This window comes from Marmota monax, unplaced genomic scaffold (genome assembly GCF_021218885.2).
Source record: "Marmota monax isolate L192 unplaced genomic scaffold, Marmota_monax_Labrador192_F-V1.1 WCK01_AAM20220418_F8-fsc00209, whole genome shotgun sequence".
Lineage (NCBI taxonomy): Eukaryota > Metazoa > Chordata > Mammalia > Rodentia > Sciuridae > Marmota > Marmota monax.
In genome coordinates this window covers 605,068-628,463 of record NW_026694493.1, presented here as the reverse complement: position 1 = coordinate 628,463, position 23,396 = coordinate 605,068, and the positions used below count along the sequence as shown (strand labels likewise).

Below are 23,396 nucleotides of genomic sequence, written 5' to 3'. Positions count from 1 at the left end.
GCTCTCACTGCAAAAGCTGTCCCAACACAGCGCTCATGAGTCAGACAAAGGCCACCACCACCCTGAGCTCACGGAACAAACAAAAACCACAAAAGGATCAATGCCTAAAATGATGCCTGAATATGAAAACCCTCTGAAAGCTGTAAGGTACTCCACAAATGCACAGTCGCCTTCATTATCCTACTAAATCAATCTGGAAGCATCTGCTGTGGCTCAAAGCTTTGGGGGAAAGCATCTGTCAGTGGTCACAGCCCGGGGAGGGGAGAGGGGGCTGGCTGCAGCTATGGGCAGACATTGAAGCAACCCACCCCAATAAAGAATTTAAAAGAAAATTATGGTAATGGGCCTCAGGAAGACAGAAAAGACATTTGGCCCAGGACCTCCTGGGAATATGGAAAGCAGATCCAAACACCAGTGCCCAGAGGAGGATTTATGAAGCTGATGGCTCTGACGCAATCTTTCTCAGTGATTAGAAGGGGCATTAATCACACCCAAGGCCAAGGCTAAGAACAGGAAGGCTGGAACCACCACAGAAGTCGGCTCTGGCTCTTGTAGACCCTGATGGAAATGCAGTGAGATCATGCTGGTGAGATCACACCTCCTCCCTGGACCTGCTGAGGAAGATACATCTGCCCTGGAGGGATGAGCAATACCAAAGAGATAGCGCCTGGGCCTAAAACACAGGCGTGCCTGGGCTCGGGCCACAGCTTCACGTCTGCCCCTCCCCACAGGCAGATTTTCTCCCAGAACATAAGAGCAGGCAACCCTTAGAGTCCAAGGGGCTTCGTGGTGCCTCTCAGCAAACCACTGGGATGAGAGGGCCCCAGCTAGGTGGCAAGCCCTGACGAAAGGAGTCCCTGTCCATAGGAGAAGGAGCTCCTCCATGTGCACCACCTTGATTTCTGAGCACTCACTCCTGTGGCAAGATGGGGTGGCCCAAAGGAGGCCAATCATACCCTGGGGTTTCTGAGGGGTTACAGGTGAACTCCTCAATTTCCCCAAAAGAAATGCTAATTTTCTGGATTTATCAACATATTTGGAGTAAGGCATGCCCTCCACTCCATTTGCATCTCCTTTCTCAGCCCTCACTTTTGGGTTTCCAGTGTCTACCCTGGGCTGATCAACAGGGGTAGACTGTACAGCACCTTCAAAGGCAGGAGGGCTGAAGCTCTGCACTTCTCGTGTGTAATTATCACTGCACAACTTTGGCAGCAAATGGAAAACCACACTGTATTCCCCCCACCCACCCACCCACTCACCCCTGGCAGGAGAAATGCACTGTTAACAAGCAGAAAAATGAGCAGGGAGGATCTGCATACTCCATGTTGTCCCATGTTGTTATCTCATTGCTTTCCTTAGCGCAATTTTTCTCACCAACCAATCTCATCTTAAAAAAAAAAAAAAGAAGAAGAAGAAGAAAGAAAGAAAGAAAGATCAGATTGAAAAACCAAATCTCTTTTCTTTTTTTAAAACAAAACAAAACAAAAATGCATCATGTGACTTTAAGGCTTAACATCAGTTTTTTAACTCTGGTTTCCATGGTGGTGGGATGCAACCTGCCATCACCATGACAACAGCTGCCTCTGTTCAAATCCACCATCTGACAGGCAATCCTGAACACACACACCACACACACACACACACACACACACACCACCTCCCTCTCTCTTTCTCCCTCTCTTTTCCTGTCTCTTGCTCCTCATCTGCTGTGTCTGTCTGTCTGTGTCTGGCTGTCTGGCTCTCTCTCTCTCTCTCTGGCTGTCAAAAAGATAGAAATGCCATTGCAGTTACTCCTAAAGATTTAAAACCTTGTGAATGAAAGACAAAGGAAGCCATGTTTGCAACGTAACAGAAAGAACCCCTAAAGGACTTCCTGTTTGCCTCAACAGGTCCACTGCTCTCTTATGGAGGTTGATGGACCCGGTCACTCAAAAAGAGAGAACCTGAGCTTTGCCCTTTCATTATGAGCTGTGAAGCCATGCCACACCTATCATTGCATTTAGACCAGAGACCTTACTTACTCTGGTGATCCTGCCTACTTCCTAAAGGAAGGTCACGTGGTTGCCATTTTTGTGAACCATTATGAGGGTCAACTCCACCCCGATCCTCACCCGATTCCTAAAGGAGGGCAGGTGCCAGATCTGAGAAACAAGACGGCTCTGCTGCCTCCCTCTCTCTCTTGCTGTTCATGCCCCTCTCATGTTCAGACAGCTGGAGGACTCTTAACAAATTCACTTGTTCCGTATCTAAATGGATCCTGGACTCAAAAGGCTGTCATTCGACACAGTTTTGGTGATCCAGAGACAAATGATTGAATGTTATGGAATAGCAAAGAATGAAAAGGGGAACATTAAAAGCCACTGAAAGAAAACAAAACAGCAGTGGGGAAATTACCTGTTTCAGAAACTAGAATTTGTGTTTTGATGACACTCTGACAAATTTGAGCCCTTCAAGAGTTCTGGCTGCAATGGCACTTTTAGGGAAAGACTGAGCCACAACCAGCAGCTGCATCCCAGAGCACACCCCACTTCCTACCAACACTCCTGTCATGGGATGTCAGAGGATCCTCAGGACATATAAACAAAATGCAAAGCTTTCTGTGAAAGAGTCCATAGATCACCTATGGGAGAAATTTTGCTTTCCTTTGAAAATTCTGCAACTGTACCCCAGTGTTCAAAGACACCTACTGAGCCTGCAAACCACATGAGAAAATGTTGGAGGAAGTAAGGAGACTCAGCTTGGAACAGGAAGACTTGAAAGACATCATCGCTGCTTTTGAATATCCACCAGGGTAGCTTGTAATAGGGGCTTTAATTTTCTTTAAGTTAAAGAGAGTGAGACCCACTCAGAGGCAGATCTGGGGCAATACAGAGAAGAACTTCTGGTTCTTCACAAGTGAATGGATTACTGTAAGTAGTAAAATGAAATGTGGTGCTAATAAATATGGAGCATCAGAGAGAAAAGCCCTCGTGTGTAACATTTGCCAATTTTTAGGGTGTAAATACTCTCTCTGCGGCCAATTTCGAGTTATTGAGTTACGTCACTGAACGTGGAACTTGGAGGAGGAAGACACACAGGACATGCCAGTTCCAGCATACCACTTACTATAAGTTCCACGTCTCTGGGAGATTGTCAAGAGGAAGAGATTCCATATGGGATGTTGGTTGTGCCAGGTCAACCCTCACACTCCTAAGGGTATGGGTAGGAAGCAAGGCCAAAGAGTCTTCAGTCATCTACTGGAGGCCCTCCTGGGTGAGCATGACTCATCCTGTCCTTAGACTCAAATCGCCCCCTTATCTAGACCTGCATTCAGGAAGTCTGGAGCATGACGCTCATCACAGAAAGCTGTTACCTATGCAGCTGGTGTGCCCAAAGCAGTCACAGGTGAATGGTTTGCCAATATAGTGCACCATAAGAATTAATCACCCTGTTCTCTCAGGCTAGATTACAGCATACCCAAGATGCCTGCTATTTCACCACAGCCTTCAAGAGACGTATGGCCACAGCCAACCCACGTGATCTAAGCACACTCCAAAGGAGTAGAAACAAGTCAGGTAAAAGGCTCACCTTTCACTCTAGATCAGTGGATCTCAGCCTCAGCTAAACTGTAGCCTTACTGGGAAAGCTTTGAAAAGTTAAGGACCCAGTATCCTACCTTCAGAGATTCTGAAGCATCCCAATCTAGCATTTCTAGAAGTTCACAAGATGATTCTAATGTGCAGCGAGGGAAAGGAACCCTGCTTTTGATGCTGGACACCACAAAAGCTCACTGGTGTCATAACAATCGCAGAAGCTGAAATTCCAGAGGCATAGGGAAAAGCTTCTTAGCATTCTACTAACGATCCCAGCACACTCATTTTACAGATGCAGATACTAAGACCAAAGGAGAAATGAAACTTTTCCAGAACCCCTCCTGACTCTCTCAGCTCCATACCCTGAAAATATGGGGAAACTATCATAAAAACAATCAAATGAAACTCCCTAGGGCTTGGGGTGTGGTCTCAGTGGTAGAGCACCTGCCTAGCATGTACAAGGCCCTGGGTTTGATCCCCAGTACCACAAATAAACAAAAAACTCACTGGCTTCCCACCTTGAAATGAAAATTCTAAAAATGTAGGCTGTTTTTTAAACATACCTTTATTTGTTTGTTTGTTTATTTATTTATTTTTCTGTGGTGCTGAGGATGGAACCCAGTGCCTCACGCATGTTAGGCCAGTGCTCTGCCACTGAGCCACAACCCAGGCCCTGAAGGCTATTTTTATATGAGCTTTCTTCCTCCTTCCCATGTTCTTAAAGAGCACATCTCCTGAGGTAAGGTCTGGATGGTTTGCCTTTCCCAGGGCCACTGAAGAGCCAAGCAAACATTCTGAGATGGGCACTTGCCTGGGCATCCATCCATCCTGCCATCTGCTGAGACTTGCTCTTGGTTTTTACACTGGGCACCAGTCCACTGGCTACTGAGTCCTCCACTATGGTATCCTGTGGTTTCTCCAATGACATTTTTTGGGGAAAGAAGAACATTAACCATTGTCCTGAACCACCGTCTCCTAGCCTCGCTAGATTTGCGCCAGGTCGCTTCACCCCATGAACAGCCTCTCTGGTCCATTTCCACTTTTTTTATTATTATTATTTAAGTTCTTTCTTGTTAATTATGAGCCTTGTATCTAGTCTCCTGTGCTCCAAGATAAACACCCAAAACACACACCTGCTAACTAACAGGACAACAAAGAAGACTCAGAAGAAGAGGAAGAGGCTGGAGGAATGAGGACTGAGCAGAGAAAGGGTATGGAGGAAAGAGAAGAGAAACAGAGATAAAAGGAGCCCCACACTTAGGAACCCTGGATTCTATTCTCTGCCATTTACTGTGCGACTTGTGGCAAGTGTCTTAGTATCTCTGGCCCTCAGATTTCTCACACATAAGTAAGGGTCTGATTAGAGTTTCTCTTAGGTCCCAGTAACTCTAATGTTCTATTATCCGTTGGCGCTAACAGGGAACATGATGGGAAGGGAAGTGAGGGAAGAAGGAAGTCCATCCATGATGACAACTGGAAGAAGTCACTTTGGGTGAAGCTACCAATGACGACATCCGGTAATAACATTTGAAATGGAAATCCTGGCACACTGGGAACACCTTGAAAGTGTCTAAAGCCCATAGAAATATTTCTAGATTTTCAAAAAGAGGTGATCCATGACCACCTGGGTTATCTAGAAGCTTCCCTAGCAGGCAGACAGTGAAAAGCCAGGGTCCTCATCATGGTAGCCTGGGGATGAACAAAGGCTGCTTTTTTAAATAAACCTTCTGCAATACTCTTTGAGGACTTGAGTCTTTTCCACAGCCTCCTTACCACCCCCTACCCCCATTTCCTTAAAAAGCTGCAAAAACAGAAGCATTCAATAAGTCGGAGTTCAAGGAAAAGTCAGGAAAGCTGCCGCCTCCACACTGCAACTCACTCGATGGGTACCCTGGAACAGGGAGGGCTGAGGGGAGGCTGCTTTGAGGGCTGGAAAAAAGATAAAATGGACTAGACGTGCTAATATTGAAAGAAAACTGGCATTTTCAAATCAAAGGCCCTATGCAGAGCTGCAAAGATAGTATGGTGGCACTGGAACTTTAGAGGAAGGAGCAAGACAAAATAGCAAAGATCCCAGATTTCTACCCCAAGTTCACATTTTGATGACACAGGGTACGATATCTCAGATCCATTTCAGGATGACACTCATAATGGACAAGAGATCCTTGCTCTTCTCCCGCCTACTGATCCTTCCCTTCTCCATAGGATTAGCCTCATGCCCAACGCCTGCCACACATACATGCAGGAGTACACAGAGTCCCCCTATAAAAATAGTTAGGAAGAATACCCACCGTCTTCTGGTCTAGCCAAGTCAGTTTGGTGCAAATGAAAAAGAATCGCTAGCGGAGTGGGTCAGCCACACCTACCCATGACCTTGAGCTAATCGTCTATAAACCAAGAACAATTTTCATTTCACAAAAGGTTGGATTAAATCATGCTTGCCTCTAAAGCACTCTGTAGAGCGCTCATGACCCAATGGGCATTCATTAAAGGTGAGTTTCCTCCATCTATTCCCAGGTCTGAACACCTGGGAATAAAAGCTTACCAGCCCTAGATGATGGTCTCTGTAGAATGTTGGTGAAAAGGATAAAAATAGATGAAGCTAAAAGAAAAAGGGAGATGACAGGCCTTAGGCGTGTGCAGGGCTTTCTGAACCCAGCCTCTTTCAAGCAGAAGCGTGGAAAGCTGCCGGACAGTTCTAACAGCCTAGCATCTGACTATTCCGTGGCTTTGCTATCTTGAGTCTGTCTACTGATATTTGTGACAAAAGTGAGCCCGGTCTTTCCAAGGCTGTAAGTTCAGGAAGGGCATCTGATACTTTCTAATCATCACCAAAGAAAGGGGTCACCCAAGGAAGAAGTATCCTCATTCATAGAACTCCAGGATAGGTGAGGGACAGATAGCAATCTCAAAAATAAATAAATACATACGTATGAAACTCTTTGAGAAAGGAGCATTATCTGGCCAAAATGCTTAGATCCTCTGAATTTACATGGGCCCCACATTCCTCAAACCTGCCCCCTCCTCACGTTACCACATCTACCCCCGACTCCACCTCCAGACAAGCCCACGTCCTCCACTGCTCCTCCTATCAACAGACCAGAACACATGCACACCGCGCATCCATATGGCTCAGCTTTTTCACAAACACAAATGGCCGTGCAAATACAATCCCAAGTTAGCAGAGAGGAAAGATCATGCCTTTAACTTTTTTAGGCCCACTCCTTAATTTCTTCTGAGGCTCTGTCTGGTTTCCAGAAGCCAAGTGGTACATCCTAATTCTGCATTATCATGCACACCAGCAACCAGTTCCCCCAGGTAAAACGCCCTCCATATGGTGGGCAGAGAGATGCCCTTCATGAAGCTCACTAGGCAAATGCCTGAGGGCTTGAGCCCTGGAGCTTCCCTTCCAACACACATCACTCTAGCCCTTTCAGAAGCTTCCTCCACAGTTCCTAGGTCCCGACTCTGATGCTCTTCTCTGATAGAACAGGACAGAGACCTTAAATATGCAAAGAACCTGGATGACAGGGAGTAGCCAGAAGACCAGAAAATCTGCCCAGGGACCAAGCGGGGTCTGTCAAAGGGTCTTTATATGTCATCAATCAGACCATCTCAAATGTTTGGCTGCCCCTCCCCCCCCTTTTTTTTTAGTACTGGGGATTGAACTCAGGGGCACTTGACCACTAAGCCACATCCCCAGCCCTATTTTTTGTATTTTATTTAGAAACAGGGTCTAACTGAGTTGCTTAGTACCTCACTTTTGCTGAGGCTGGCTTTGAACTTGCGATCCTTCTGCCTCAGCCTCTCAAGCCACAGGGATTACAGGCATGTGCCACAGTGCCTGGCGTTGGGTGCCATTTTTGCACAAATAAAATCATGTGAGTTTGTTTAAGGATGTTGATTATTTTGAACCTCTGATCTGCTTTTATGCTTTTATCAAAAGCTGGTTGGAAAATTTTGCTCCATTATCACTTGTTAAGATTTTTTTTTCTGGATTATAAATCCAAATGTGTCATTATGGATACTATTGACATAAAATCAGCATTAGAAACATGAGTGTTTGTTTGTTTGTTTGTGTGTTTATATATGAGAAAGACTGGGAGGGTTGAACCCAGAGGCTCACTCATGCTAGGCAAGTGCTTCATCACTGAAACACAGCCCCAGACCATTTTGTTGTTGTTGTTGTTTTTTGGGGGATTTTTTTATTATTCTATTTTATTTTGAGACAGGGTGTCTCTAAATTGCCCAGGCTGGCCTCAAACTTGCCATTCTCCAGCCTCAACCTCTTAAGTAGCAGGGATTACAAGTGTGTGCCACCACCCCCTGTGAAAGACATTTTAGATCTTATTTTTAAAAAATGTGAACCCATTAACTTTGAGAAGGGGAAAAAAGGCTCATGTAAAGACTATCTAGCTGCAGTGGTTAAGAATACTGGCTCTGGGGCTGGGGATGTGGCTCAAGCGGTAGCGCGCTCGCCTGGCATGAGTGCGGCCCGGGTTCGATCTTCAGCACCACGTACAAACAAAGATGTTGTGTCAGCCGAGAACTAAAAATAAATAAATAAATAAATAAAAAGAATACTGGCTCTGATCCGGCCTCCAGCTCTCTCTCACTGCAGAATCTCAGGCAAATGAGATAACCTCTCCATATCTTAATCCCCTCTACTGTGAAATGCAGAAAACAAGAATGCATATCTGCATAGGATTGTCATGGGGAATAAATGCAATGAACCATGGATAGCACTCAGTGCAGTAATCTGGCAACTAGTAAATGCTCAGGGGGTGTCAGATATTTATAAACTCCATCAACATTAACACTGGTGCTAATACCTGACAGGTTTGCAAAGGGCTTTCGTAGACATTGACCACTGATAACCTCACAGCAGTCTTACACAGCAAGATCAGCAGAGCAAGGAAAGTGAGCTCCATCTCTCCCTGAAGACTGAAGCTCAAGCAAGTATTAGACAGAAGTAAAATCACATGGACTACCCCTGGCAACATTCAGGCAAAAAAGCTACCAAGAGTCCATAGGAAGTGAGACAGTATTGTTAAGAGAAAACTTTGCTGAAGAAGTTTAACACTGAATCAACCTAAATTAATCAGCTATTAATAACTAACAATTATTGATGACTTACTATGCACCAAACACTATTCTATGCACTTCACATAAGCCCTACAAATTCATCCTATAAGTAAAATTACTATTCCCATTTTATGTTTAAGGAATCTCAGGCACAAGCAAGGTTAAGCAGGTTGCTGAGGTATACAGTTAGGATGTGACAGAGGTGGTCCTGAGATTTGAATCCAGAGGCCACATTCTGACACACCGAAATTTCCCAGTAGAGACTGGCAAATCCTGAGCTCCAAGGCAAAGCTTTCACCAACTGGGCATTGGACTAGATAATGTCTCATATCCCTTTAATTTCTGAGATTCTTTCATTGTCTGGGAAAGAAATAAAATATTGTCTGAGTCTCTAAAAATGATACATAAAGTGGACTTTGGAGAAAGCAAGCTGCTACATCCCAGCTTAAAAGAGATGTGAAATAGTCCTGAAAGCATGTATTGATTCCAGTAAAGCATGTGACAAGGACATCCCCCACAATATTTTTTACAGACAAAATAAGAGATGTGTCAGTTGGCTAAAAAGCATAGTTCAGATCTGAGAATAGCCGAACCATCGATGGGCACTGGCTAATGCGCTGGTGATAAGCAGAAGGGAGCCCCAATCCCGTCCACGTATCAGGCATTCCAATAAGAGCTTCGTAAAGCATGTGCCTACCAAAGCCGTAGGTGACACAGAGCTCAGGGTGAGGAGTTCACATTACACACCAATTCCAGAGACAATGTGTGGTAGAAACTGCTTCATGGTGATAACTTGACTCTTCTGACTTAATCTTCTTTAGCCTTGGTTTCTTTACATTTAAAGTACAGATAATAACGTGTGTCTCATTGGCTTGTTGGTTTGTTTAAAGGCAGAGAGTCTGATATTTGGTGGATGCTCAATTATTAGTTCCTTGTCCCCACCTGAAAAGAATCTCTACAGGATGGATGGATAGTAGGATCAAACGCAAGGAGACAAATGTACCTGAAATAAACCAAGTCCCGAATCTAGACTCAAAAATTAAACTGAGTGAGATTAGAGTGAGGGGAAACAACACTGTTAATAATGCATATTAAAAGAATTCAAGGTTTTCTGCTGACTACAACCTCAAGTCAAGTCCAAAATATACATTATTCCTTTTAAAAAGAAAACTAAGAAAAAAAGTACTTTAATTGAAACAAATGTGTTATTCACTAATTTTGACAAATACTGTTCTATGTTCTTGTAATTTAAAAAAACTCATGGATAATGGGCCCTCCCCTTGTAGGGATTTTTAAACAAGACTGAGGCTATACAGTAAGTGTTACAATAAACTAATAAACAAGGTGCCCTATTAGAGCCCAGGGGATGGAGTGGATGTCATTCTTTGTTACGGTTTAGATGTGGGATCCCCCAAAAGCTCATGTGTGAGATAATGCAAGAAGGTTTGAAAGAGAAATGATTGGGTTCTAGCCTTAACCTGATCAGTGAAGTAATCCCTGATGGGATTAACCAAGTGGTAACTGGAGGCAGGTGGGGTGTGACCGGGGGTTCCTTGGGGCGAGGGATATCTGGTCCATATTTTGTATCTGGAGAGTAGAGTCTCTCTCTGCTTCTTGATCACCAAAATAAGCCACTTCCCTCTGCTACACTCTTCCGCTATGATGTCCTGCCTCACCTTGAACCCTGAGGAATGAAGTTGGCTGTCCATGGACTTAGACCTCTGAAACCATCAGCCATCAAATAAACATTTCCTCCCCTACAATTGCTCTGTCTAGGTCCTTTAGACACAGCAGTGAAAAGGCTGACTAAAATATTCTGCTAAGAGAAGTCAAGGAAGGCTTCACAGAGGAAATGAACTGAGCACATCCCCAATCAGTCACCCCAGACAGAAGGGACCACAGGTGCAAAGGCCACAGGTGGGAATTTTCCAGCATAGTAGTTCTTTTTAAATTGTGATTCACAGACCCCTGACACTGAATGCAAAATTATATGCTCATTTTTTCATGAGAGAAGGGGCCATAGCATCCATTAGATGTCAACAGGATTTGTGACATAGAAAACAAGTAAATAAACACTGTATAAAAGGGCTCTACCAATCCCAGTACTCCAAAAGGAGTCTTCTGGATGCCATCTAGACAGTCACTCAGGTCATTCCCAACTCTAGAGTTCCACAGAGTTTAAAACTGACCCTTAAGAACTTAAAAGACTATCATCCTGCAACCGACAGGTTTTAGATTCCAGCATCCCCCGATATTGATTAAGAAGAGAAATGACAGTAAAAGAACCTGAAAACAAGTCCAAGGCACAGAAGTTGGAGAATTCAGAATCAAGTTAGGGAAGGTCTCATCTGACAAGGGCTGCTGAGATGCCTACTGTAACTCTCCTGGAAATGTTGGTGGTTCCTTTCCAATGTTAGTCCACAGAAGCATGAAGCAAGCACCCCTAGTTAGATGCAATGCCAGTTTACCAGTTGGGAACCTGCCCAGCAAATCTAAAGCCTGCTGAGCTATCAATTCATTTTTAAAATAATGACTCTTCTCTAAACACCACCTCATGATATGAAAATTGCACTAGGATTCATCTCCAATTCCACTGTATTTCTAGAGTTGAAAGGACTAATTTCTAGAATAATGCAACAAATCCTGTGTTATCTAGGGTAGCTGGAAAAGAAAACTTGATTAATTTAACAAAAATAATGTGATGAAGAGCTACTTTTTATATCAATATGGATCATAATTTGTGAAAGCTCAGAATACAGCACAAGGAAGGTCGCACACAATTGAAACGATGCTGAACCTCATGTAATGAATGCTTTATTGGCAATACTAAGGAAGCACTACAACCTTGTGTGTGCCTAAGGGCCATCTTACGAATCTCAACTGTCATTATACTAATATGTCTGCATGCCAATTAACAAAAGAGTTCTTTATAACAAAATACCAGATAATAAATAGTTCATGTTTTTTTAAACAGCCAGGAAACCCACACTGCATAATGTGGAACTTGGAAGAATCCTGAGCAAAACTGTGAAGTAGGTAAAGCTGGTCTCTCACAAACTTCCTAATTCCCATGCAATGACCCTTCACTCCTCTCCCACCCACTCAGAGCTCTCATACCACTACCAGGCCACATCTAGTCCCATAGACCTTGGTCAGGGCACTGCAAGGCACATAACAGATACTTTATGGATGCTCGTTAAATCAAGAATAACTAATTTAATTATAAATCATTCAACAAAGGTTTACTGAATTATCACCATGTGCCAGCATTGTGCTAGGTACTGCAATTAAAGGTGCATGACCATTCTCAGAAGAGCTTCCTCTGCCATAATGCTAGACAGAACAAGATGAACCAACTTGAACTTGGTAATACAGATTAGCTTAATATGTCCCTGCTCCGCAGGACCATCTGCATTTTGATAGAAAGGTCTCAAGCCTCACTGTCTACACCCAGAGAACAAACTTATGTTGGCAGCAGGGCTTTAGCCTAGTATATGAGAGATTTAGAGTGGGGAATTGCATCAGGACTTTGTAAGACTGGTTCTCTAAGGCCACTGCCAGGCAGACAGCAAAACTGACTACAGCAATGGTGCTCAAAGTATGATTCTGAGATCAATACCATCAGTATCACTTGGGAAGCTGTGACTCATGAGCATTCTCAGTTGCCACTGAATCAGGAACTCCAAGAGTGGGGTCAACACTCTGTACCTGTGTGTGTGTATGTGTGTGTGTTACTGAGGATTGAACCCAGGGCCACTCTACCACCAAGTTACATCCCTAGCCCTTTTTTTAATTTTTTATTTTGAGACAGTCTTACTAAGCTGCTGAGGCTGGCCTGGAACCTGTGATCCTCCTGCCTCAACCTCCTGAGTAGCTGGGATTACCGGCGTTCGCCACTACCATCGTCCAGCGATCTGTGCTCTGGCAAGCCCTCCAGGTGAGACTAGGACACACTCAAGTTTGAGAGACAGCAGTGTAGATGAGTCAGGCAGAGTGCATATGTCAATTCAACACAAAAGAAATGAAGAGTCAGCCTTCTTGCAGATGGAAATCGCCTGCTGCAAGGAATGGTGGCTGACAGAATGGTAGTAAAATAGTTGCCGATAGCACACAGCTGGAAATTGCCAGGATGTTAGTGAGTGACTGTTGAAAATCCATTTCATGCTTTTTGACTCTGACCAGCCCCATGAGACAATAGTGTGGAAATTGAGAAAGAGGCACAGAAAGTTTAAAAACTTTCAACTGACAGCTAAGTTTTGAAGACTGGGAAAGATTTATGAGGATGTGTTTTATTCATTTTCCTCCCCTCTTCACTTGTCCGGGAGGCCACCCATAATGCCCTGTACCTTGGAAGTGGGAACACCAGTCTGATCACCAGCAAGGCTCCATTTATCACACTGACCAGAGCATCTCCTCTTTCCCCTCTAACCTGTTACCTTCCATCCAGCCATATCCTTTTTACCCCTCCCCTAAACGGGAAAAGAAAATAAAGAAAACCCCCTTTTAATTACACATCTGAAAGGGGCCTTCCAAATTCTTCAGAGACATAGCTCCCTAATGCAGTGTGTGTGTGTGTGTGTGTGTGTGTGTGTGTGTGTATATAATATTTATACACACATACATACATACAACACACACACACACCCTCAAAATTATGCAAACTTGCAACCAAGATTCATACATTGATATGAATCAGACCACACTTGGCATGGGTGCCATGAGGGGCCTCTCTCTGAAGTCCCTTGTGACATGGCTAGACCACAGAAGACTGTGGCTAGAGCCTTGCTGGACGCTATAATCCTAAATCCTGCCTGCCTGCTTCTGGAATGAGCCACAGCTTTAAAAATGGTCAACTTCCAACACCCTCCCTCCTTTTAACACACAAGAGAACTTAGAGTGTAACTGTTTAGTCCTATGAATTTAGAGCACAAAATACAAGATGAGGGCCAGGGGTAGAGCTCAGTGGTAGAGTGCTTGCCTAGCCTGCACCAGGCCCTGGGGAGCACCACCAAAACAAATAAATAAATAAATCTATAAGAAGTTCCTAAGAAATACTCACTGCTCTACCAGTGGGATCTCATGGATAAGTGACACTTTTAAAAAGTCACTCATTGCTCTTCTCCTTCGTCTGGCTCATCTTTACCTCTTAAGTACACACCCTGGAGTTGTACCTTGCTTTCCAGAGATATGGACACAGGGCTTATCGGGGTTTGTATCCAAAGATTTTTCCAAAGAGACAGGAAATAAAAAAATTAAGGAAACATATTTCGGGTACCTGGTGAGCAGACACACCACAGACATCTCCTGAAACAGGCTTATCATTCAAGAGACCACTAGGCTGAAGGAGCTTAAAAACTCTGTGCTGTACTTTCTGTACTATTAATGCTGATGCTACAAACATGTCTGGAGCTCCCACACAAGCCCTGTATGCAGGTTTAGAGGATGGGAAGAGAAATGATCCTACTTTCAGATATTTCTATCCCTCTTTAAAAGGGATAGCTTTAGAAGCTACATGGTGGGGGGGTGGGGAGTGTTACATAGTAATTCAAATGCCTGAACCCCACAACGCCCCCACATGAATTCCTATGTGAATTCATTCCAGAACTTGAAAAGAAACGTTTACAGAAGCCTGTTTCTTAGCTCAGTAGTCCAACACACACCAGCATGAAAAAACTCAAGGGATTCTGAATGACAAGTACTTGGGGACATAAATACCTTCTAGTTAACTGTGGTCTCTAAGTAGAGGAGAGGAGTAGGTGCGTGTTTATGGGGCACCCAAATGCAACAGGGCTGTGTAGGAGGCAGTCACTATAGAAATGATGAGAGAGAGCATATTAAAAGATCCCCCCCTTCTCCAGCTACCTTTCTCCTGTCTCGGTCACATGGAAGAAAATAGAAGAACTTTGAAAAAAGTTGATTTCTGAAGCTGGCCCTTTGCAAGAGACCTTAATCATTTTTTAAGAACAAGACAAATAGCCTTCCTTTTCTGAAAATCCTAGGAAAAACCCACACATAATGAATTATTCACAAAGGCTAAACCTAAAAATGAGAGAGGGAGAAATATAGAAAGATGAAAAGATGGGCAGAGGATGGGACAGAAAGGGAAAGTAAAGACCTGGCCTTTGCTTCTTTGAATAAAAGGATATTAATTACAGTTACGTTTAGGTTCCCTCTTTTATGTCTTTGTGGTCACTGATAAGTAAAATAAGATCAGCAGCGTGGCCTCTGAAGACCTGGATGGCACAGTGGGGCTCTCGTGTCTGGTGAGCTTCAACTTCCTTGGTAGCCCCACCAAGGGCACAGGGAGGCTACTGGTCTGCTGATCAAGCTCACGGAGTCAAAGGGTTTGCAAGAGCTCTGTGGCTTAGCAAATCTTGACTCTGTTTTGTTTTAACTAAGAGTGTGAAGGTTGAAAGAAAGCAGATGTTCTTATAAAGAGCGGGGGGGGGGGGAACAGCAGAGTTTGGGGAGGGGACACCTACATTCTGTTCAGCGATGGCTAAAAAGAGAGAAGTAATTTGGGATGGAACTAATAATTCCAGAGTCTGATACTTTCAGGCAGGGGGAAAGAAGGCCTGCTCTCATTATTTTCCTCCTCCTCCTCCTTTAATTCAGTGTGCACTGCGCTTCTTGCAGGGAAGGCAACTGCAGGGAACTGGGGAAATAATGACATGCAAACCAACAGACAAAACTATCACATCCAAGATATTTTTGTCTCCATCTCAAGTCATTTCGTTTCTGTCAAACTCCTTCACTCCAACTCACTTTCCAGGCTACATCCCAATTACAAATGGTCCCCACAACCAGTTTTGGCCCAGCTTCAGAGGAAACATTACCTACACCTCATATTAAGGACAAAGCCAACAGGCAATTCAGAGAGTGTCCTGGAAGCCTGGGAAACAAAGCCCTTTATCCTGCAGCCCTGATGCCAGCTACAAGTCACTATTTCACTGTCTGCATCTGTGCACAGGTACCTGGAGGAGGTGGAGCCTTTTTGCATCATCTAGTCATAGGATATAATTAGAGACTTTATCCTTATGGGTTCCTCCCCTCCACCCTGACCAACGCACCCTGACTCATGGTCTACTAGAGTTGCAGCAAACCTGAAATTCTTACCAGGAAAACAGTTTACTATCTTGCAAGGTGCTGTATACTTACAGACAACCAAAGAAGGATAAATGTATATGCCAAAATGGGGAGATTTAGGAACTAAAACTTTCCATAACCCTCATCCAAATCCTCCAAATAAATTTACAATTTATCGAGCAATTTCCAATGGAAAATTCAACATAATAAAACATGTAAGCTCTGACCCACAGAGCTTTGGGGACACACTGAAATTTTCCACAAGAAATCATGAATGAATATTGACAGGTTCATTATAATAAATTTTATCATCTCTGTGGCTACAAGCACACTTGATCTTCCTACTTTAAACCATGTTCAATTCCACATAAAACGTGTGCTTCCCTAAGGAAACAACCAAGTAGGTAGAGGGAAAAAAAATATTCTACTGCCCATCTATGGCACAGTCTCCAACTTCATCCCTTCACCCTGACCTGGGAAAGTGCAAAAATTTGTGGGGCATCTCACCAACCTGTGCGTCCATGCACAAGGCAACTGACCCCAAGCACAGACCATTAAGAGCTGGTAAGCATGCATCCCAGTGACCATGGAATGGCCTTCAGAACAGCCAACTGCCTGAGAGAATACTCTTGTTAGATCCATTAGATAACCCAGAAAGAAAAGGAGGAATCCTTTAACATGTAATATCACATTTTAAATCAGATTAGCATTTTCAAAAAGGCTATGGTATCCACTGCAGAAAAAAGAGTGTCAGAAGAAAATAAAATTATCTCCCTATGCAGATGTAGCTTCCAAGAAAAATGAAGCACATTCAGAGTGGGCTGTTGACTTGCCACCATTTTTCATGCCAAATCTAGGTTATCTTAGGCATTTCTTCAAATAAGAAGTAGACTTCCTTTATTAACAGCCAGAAACAACCCTCCCCCAATTAGAGGGTTTTATGAACATAAATTGTATCGTTCCTTTTACTTAATCATCCTTTCAGACCAATAAGATTAAAACACACATGGCACACACAAGAGCACATTATTCTCCTGGTTCCACAGTGACTTTCTGTGGCTAAAAAAAGTTCAAGTCTCACAAGCTGGAGTAGTGCAATCAAACTCCTCAAACACGCTGCATGCAAAATATGTCAGTACTAAAGCAGGTCTTGACATGTTCTTGAACAACTTTCTTGTTTTTAATAATTCTACCCCTACCAAGAGCAGAGAAGCACTTCCCGAACTGGTCACCACCACAGGAGACACATTAGTCAATTAAGTACATAGTGATCATCTGGGGATCTTGTTTAAACAGATTCTAATTCGGTAGGCTTGGTGTGGGGCCCAGGACTCTGAATTTTTAACAGGTGCCCAAGTAATGCAGGTGTAACTCCTTGTTTTCTTTGAGATACAAAAATCTAAACAACTGCACCTTGAACTAAGACCCCGCCCTTTGGGTGTTGCTGAAATTTCTAAAGGACTCTAATACAATCCAATGTTCATTAGGTAATTGGGTAATGTTCTAAGCATTTGATATACATTAACTCATTTAATTCCCCCAGTAACTCATTATTATCATTTCCACTATAAAGATAAGGAAACTGAGTCACAGAGGAATGAAATAACTTTTCAAGGTCACAGTTTGTGACAGAACTAGGATTTAAACCCAGGCAGTCTAACTCCAAATTTCATGGGTAACCACTACTTACTGACTCCCAGTAAGAAAAAGAAAGACATTTCAGGAACTGGACCGAAAGAAACGGAAGGTGAGACTAGGAACTTAGCTGTGGTTTTGAAGAAAAGCGGCCCATAGAGGCGCAATGTTTCCACGTGCTCACCACCAGAGGGAATATATTAGTCAATTACCTTGTACAGCCAGAAGAAAAAAAAAAAAAACAAACAGTGTATTTTAAAATTTTCCAACTGGGCTCCAATAAGCGCGTTAGCACATGTTCTCAGAACACTGTTAGAACAGCCTAGAGGCTGTAGAATTCACTGTAAAGTTTCCAATGTGGAGACAGAAAAAGACCATTGGGACAGAGCTCCTGGCCAAGGTGCTGAGCTTGATGCTGAAATCGACTCCCTGGGGCGTCTCTCCTTTGACTCTCTTTGGTCCATTTTGGCCAAAGACAAAGAAGGGAGGAGTAAGATTCACAGCCGCACCTTGCGCTCGCAGCGCCTGGTGGAAAGGCGATGTCTTTGCAGCGTAAGAGAAAACGGGAAAAGAGGCAACCGCATGGTGCAGGAAACGTACATCGTTTCCAGCCCTGGAGCCTGGGCCCAGCCGGAAGTAGCCGAGGTGCTGAACTCGGCTGAGTGGGGAGCCCAGAGACGCCAGGGGAGTTTCGTTGGCGCTGTCCGAGGTGCCAACGATGGCTGCTGGCACACTTTGCCACCCGCGGGGCAGCTGGGCGGCTTTGTCTAGCGCAAGAAAACCGAAGGGCGCCTGTCTGAATGAACACGCCCTAAGAGAGGGGCACAGCCAAGCGGAGCCGGGTGGGTGGGAAAATTTGGGAGAATTGTGTAAAGCGGACGGGGGAGTGGGGAGGGTGCCCCCCCGACTGGGAAAGCGGTAGAGACCTGCCCCGAGGAGTTATTTGCAGCCGCAGCACGCAACACAATGAGATCTGTCCGCTTTGTGCAGCTCCCAGGCTGGCGTGACTGCAGGGGCCGGACCCCTCCCCCGCCCCGAACCCCCACCTAGACACGTTCAATTCAGTCACTGCACGGCCCGGGATCTCTCTGTGGGGGTGGGAATGCGGAGAGGAGGAGAGAGAAGCCGGCCAGGGGTGGTTGTGGGAGGACGTGAACAGCAGCAGGAAGAATATCTGCTTAGAGATGCTCCTTCGCTTCCAATGAAGGGGTGCTGCCTAGAAGCACCACGCGCCAGCCAATCGCGGAGCTGCTGAAGCAGGGAACTAGGGGAGGAAAAAGGGAAGGCCAGAAACTGAGGTGGGGGTGGCAGGAAGATGCTCAGGCCCCCGGGGAAGTGAACCGCCTGCCTGGCTGATACTAGAGACCCCCGCAGCTCCAGCTGTCTCACTGCTGCACACCTGGAGGGTGAGGGTGGGAAGGAGGGTTACGGGAAGAAGAGGAGGAGCCTCCTTTGCAGGTGCATCCTTCCCAAGAAATGTCCCTCCAAGGAGCATCCAAGTCCCTTTCTTCAAGCCCACCCCCATATTTAACACCGCATCACTTGCTTGCCTCCTACCAATCCCCTTCATTGTCCCACCACCTCCAAATCCTAATGGCCTTGCCAGGGACCCAAATTCTTAGTGAAGAACAAGGCAGCCAGATGCCTAATCAGCAGCCTGCATTTGGTGCATTTGATTAAACCTGCAAAGAACTCCTTCAGTGCTATTCAGACACTACCACCACCAGAGATGTCCCCACTTGCTCTTTATGAAGAGCAGTCCCTTTGAAGGGAGAACCCAGATTGCTTGCACACCTCTGGCCATCGCTGATGAATTCAGGCCCAGCAGATCTGTCTGATCCTGGGTACTGGGAGAGCAACCAGCTGAGTCAAATGCTAAGAAACAGGACTACCCAACCCAGGATGAAAGAGAAGGAGCAGATGGGCCCTGGTGAGCTGCTCTTCCTTGGCCAAGAAGAGAACTCCAACTTTGAGCAGTTTGGGCAGTGGTGGCAGAGATATCCTTTCCAGACAGATACTCACTTGCTCCACTTTCAGTGGAACTTAAACTTTAGTCCCCGGAGTTAGCTGGGTCCCTAGCCAAATGCCTGTTTTATTTATTCATCTGTCTATTTGTATACATGGTGTTGGCCCAGTGCTCAAGAAGCGTCTGAACTGGTAAATTCGCCCATGGATCTTCCACTTCTCTACTGGAAGACAGTGCAGGTGTCTCTCCAGCTGGTAGGATCTGGGGCAGAAGGGCTGGCTTCGAGGGTGGAAAGGGGACAACTGGTATGAAAGAAAGCCCTGGGATTAGGGTCAACCCCATGTATGTAGAGTGCAGCTTGTGAAAGGTCTGGGGGGCCGTGAATCAGACAAAGCCCAGCCCAAAAAAGGGCAGACACCGCAACACCACGCACTCAGAGACGCTAGAGATTTCCACACAGGAAAAATCAAAAACCATAAGTCTTACCTTGTAAAACACTAGTGCCCAAACAGGTATCCATGGCACCAAGCTTGCCCCTTAGATGGAACCGAGTAAAGAGTGCACTTCGGCAAAGGGGCAAATTGGCACCAGGAAGGGGTGGGGGATAAATTCCATGCTAGTCGTCCCCCCTCACCCGAAGAAAAGCAGAGGGGAAGAGGGGAGTTATGGTGGGTAAGAAAGGATATGGCCAATCGATGAGCTTCTTGGCGTACTTCCTGACAATGTTGTCTTCTCCGAAGATGAACAGGGATCTGTTGACGGTGAAACAGTTCTGCCGGACGGGAATGGGGTTGTACAAAGCCATAGTCCGCGCCCTCTGCGCTTTCGACTGCTTGTAGGCAGCCGCCGTCCCCGAGGCCGGCACGGGGGTTCCTTGTCGGTTCCTGCTCTGGTCCGAGTCTCCATCGCCCGACCCCGGCCTGCCGACCACCGCCTCCCCGAAGCGAGCCATCCTGAAGTTTAAACAGACAGAAGACACACAAAGGTGATCGCCGAACACCCGCACACAGCAATAAGCAGAAAGACACACGGAGACTCAGAGCCGCATCCAGACAGGCACGGGGACCACCGCCTCTGGGGAGCCCGCGAGCTCTTCGGAGAGGCGGCGGCGGCAGCAGCACCGCCGCTCTGAACTGTTGAATCTAAATACAACCTCTGCGAAGCTCCATTCCTCAAGAAGAGAAAAAGGGGGGGTAGGGCTTGGGGGTGCTCAGTTTCTGGAGGCAATTTTTTTTTTCAAAATGCCAGCGTGTGGTGGTGTTCAGGGACCAGAGAGGAGAGGGGTGGAGTAGGCTGCTCTTCAAACATAGCTCCTCTTCTGGCAGACGCACCACCTAGTTCAGGAAGAGAGGCAGGCACCGGCCCGCTAGGTAACAGTTTGGTGATTTATTGGTTGGGGGAGGGGTAGAGAGGGAGGGAAAATGAAAACAAAAGAACTTTGAAAAGCAGAAAAGACGAAGACGGGTTACGGTGACATGCTTTATAACGCCATCCCCTGCAAGTCCATCTAAGAAATTCCACAGCCAAGACTTGGGTCTTTAAATCTGCCAGCACAGACGCATCCAAAGGTTGGAGAGGGAGGGAGGGAGGGGGGAGAGCGGTATAGAGGTTCCTGCGTAAACCGCAACGCCCAAAATATCAAAATACGAAGTCGATCCAGCCCAAGAGGGACAAATGACTTTACAGCTCCTGCGTTTGGGGTAGAAGTTGAGCAGCATCCAGAGAGCGGCGAAACCCGAGTGCCAGCATCCGCCCGGAGCGCTCGCTGCCGCCGCCACCGCCGCCGCCTCCCCGGATCAGCATGCAACAGCGATCCGCGGCTGCGCCGGGGAGAGGGCGGGAGCGCCAGCGGGCGGGCGGGCGAGCTTTCGGGCGAGGGAGGAACAGGTTGCAGTCAGCCTAGCGGTGGCCCGGCACGGGACTTGTCTAAGGACCGAACTTCCTCAGTAACGACCAGGTCTTCCTTTTGCACCCAGCCCGCCAAGCTGCACTGAGCAGAGAAGACGCAGGAGAGGCGGGAGCGAGCTGGGCGAGAGGGAACGGAGCGCGGAGGCGCGGCGAGGCTGCCCGGGGCGCGGGGGAGGGGCGGCTTGCAGCCCGGAGGCTGAAGGGTCTGGGAGGCGAGGCTGGTTTGCTTAATTGTTTCTCTGGCCGGAGGGTAGTGGGCCACCTTTGCAAAGGTCCAAGGTAGAATCGCCTTTCCCCCCAAGTAATGCTGAGGATGCGGGCGCTGGCGGCTTGGCGGAGTCTCCGCAGGAGAGCGGGGGCTGGCGTGGGGTGCACAACACTCAAGCCTCGCGTTCCCGCAGAGAGGGGTCTGCAGTGCTGTGTCCCATTCAGCGCCGCGCAATGCCGGACCCGCCGCCGCCCTAGCGAGGAGTCCGGGCCTTTGCGCCCTGCGCACCGCTCACCAGGGCCGCGTCGCCACTAGCTCTGCACCTCCCAGGCTCCGCGAACACCACCAGGGATTTCCAGGGAGAAGAAGGCACCCTCTTTCCAGCCTCCCTTCTTATCTCCCTGGGGGATCTGCGGGCTCCACTCCAGGGGGAGTCGCTGCCCTCCCTCTACTAATGTGCAGCCACCTGGGTTCCATTCTAGCAGAGCCCTGTGCCTCACCTCCTGGAAGAGTGGTCCAAATAACCCAGGTACTGAATAGTGAGGGCTGAGCTAAACCTTCCAGTCTCACAATCCTAACAGGGATCTCCTCGCCCCAGTCTTTTATTCCCAAATAAGCCCCACTGACTTTCGCAAGACTACCCCATTAATGAAGCAAAACACGAAATTAATATTGGATCTGGAGAGAGAGGAGGTGGATTAGAAGCCCCATAGAAAGAATCCCTGTGCTTAGCGACCAAGCCCTTCCCCACAGGTGACTGTTTTGAACTGAGGGCAAAGAGCTGTCCCTTACCATGTCCACACTACCTTCCTCTGCTTTTCCCTGCCTGTCCTCAACACATAGTCCTGTCCAAATCCCACCTGAGCAATGGGAGGAATGGGGGCAAGGAGTGGCAGAGGAAGGGAACAAAGGCTGACCAAAGCCCAGAAGCTGAAGATCATGGGTGAATGTGGTTTTGTGTGTGTGAGGTTAATTGGTGAGAAGGGAGGTGACATCTGAATGGGAAGCACGTGTGTTCCTACGTGTGTTCCTCTGTGTGTGTAGGCAAGGCCATGTGAGCACTGACACGTGTCTATTGTGTGAGAGTACATGGGAGTGTGTGTATGTGTGAGGAAAACTCTTTCAGTGCTGAAAACCCAAAGAAATGGTCTCAAAGTGTCCACCCCCAGCAGGCACTGCTGCCTCAGGATACAGCTTGTTGACCTTTTGATTCAGATAAGTCCACTTTAGGCCAAATTACTATTCAAGGTGAGCCAGCTCTAATTGTCATTCTGATTTCACTGTCCTGCCTTTCTCTGTCCTTATCACCTGAAGTAGAGGTCCTCTTCTTTCTAACTACCTAGTCAAAAGTGAAAGGGGAGGGACAGTGACCATCAGACAGTCACTTAGAACCATCACAAGTGGCTGTCTCAGTACCCTGTGAACTTCATAGGACTAGAAAGGGCTTTTAGAAATTATCAAGTGCATGCCCTTGCTTTCCAGGTGGGCCAGAATCCATAGCACAAGATCCACTCAAATCATTCATTTGACAAATATTTTTACACACCTTCCCTGTGCCAGGCACTGTTTTAGGCACTGAGGCCACAATAATGAACAAAATGGACGATGACATAAATAATGTATCTTCGTCTTAGGGTAAATTTGATCTGTTCATGCAGCCTCAAGGACTAGAATGCTTCCTGGACCTCACTCTCACGCTGAGACTTTACCCCTTCCTTTCCTGTCCTGCTTTGGCAGGCTGGAGGGTGGTATGCCTTTTGTGAACTCCCAGGATGAGCAGGTTTCACTAGTTTTTTTTACCTCCTAGTATTAGTTCTTGGAAGATCAGGCACCCCTGACTCATCTCCTCAATGTCACCCACTCACAAGTTCCAGTGTTAATCCCCTTTCCACTCTGTCATGTCCTGTGTTCTCTGTAGCTGATGCCATTCCTCAGA

At 46.3% G+C, this 23,396-nt stretch overlaps 1 protein-coding gene across 1 annotated transcript in view; it reads right to left on the bottom strand.

The window, feature by feature from the left end:
• Window positions 1-23,396, bottom strand: part of Cacna1e (calcium voltage-gated channel subunit alpha1 E) — a 443,649-nt gene that overhangs the window by 277,231 nt on the left and 143,022 nt on the right. Inside the window, exon 3 of the mRNA XM_058571374.1 lies at window positions 20,032-20,297. Coding sequence (XP_058427357.1) covers window positions 20,032-20,297 — 266 coding nt within the window. The remainder of the gene's footprint in view (window positions 1-20,031; window positions 20,298-23,396) is intronic.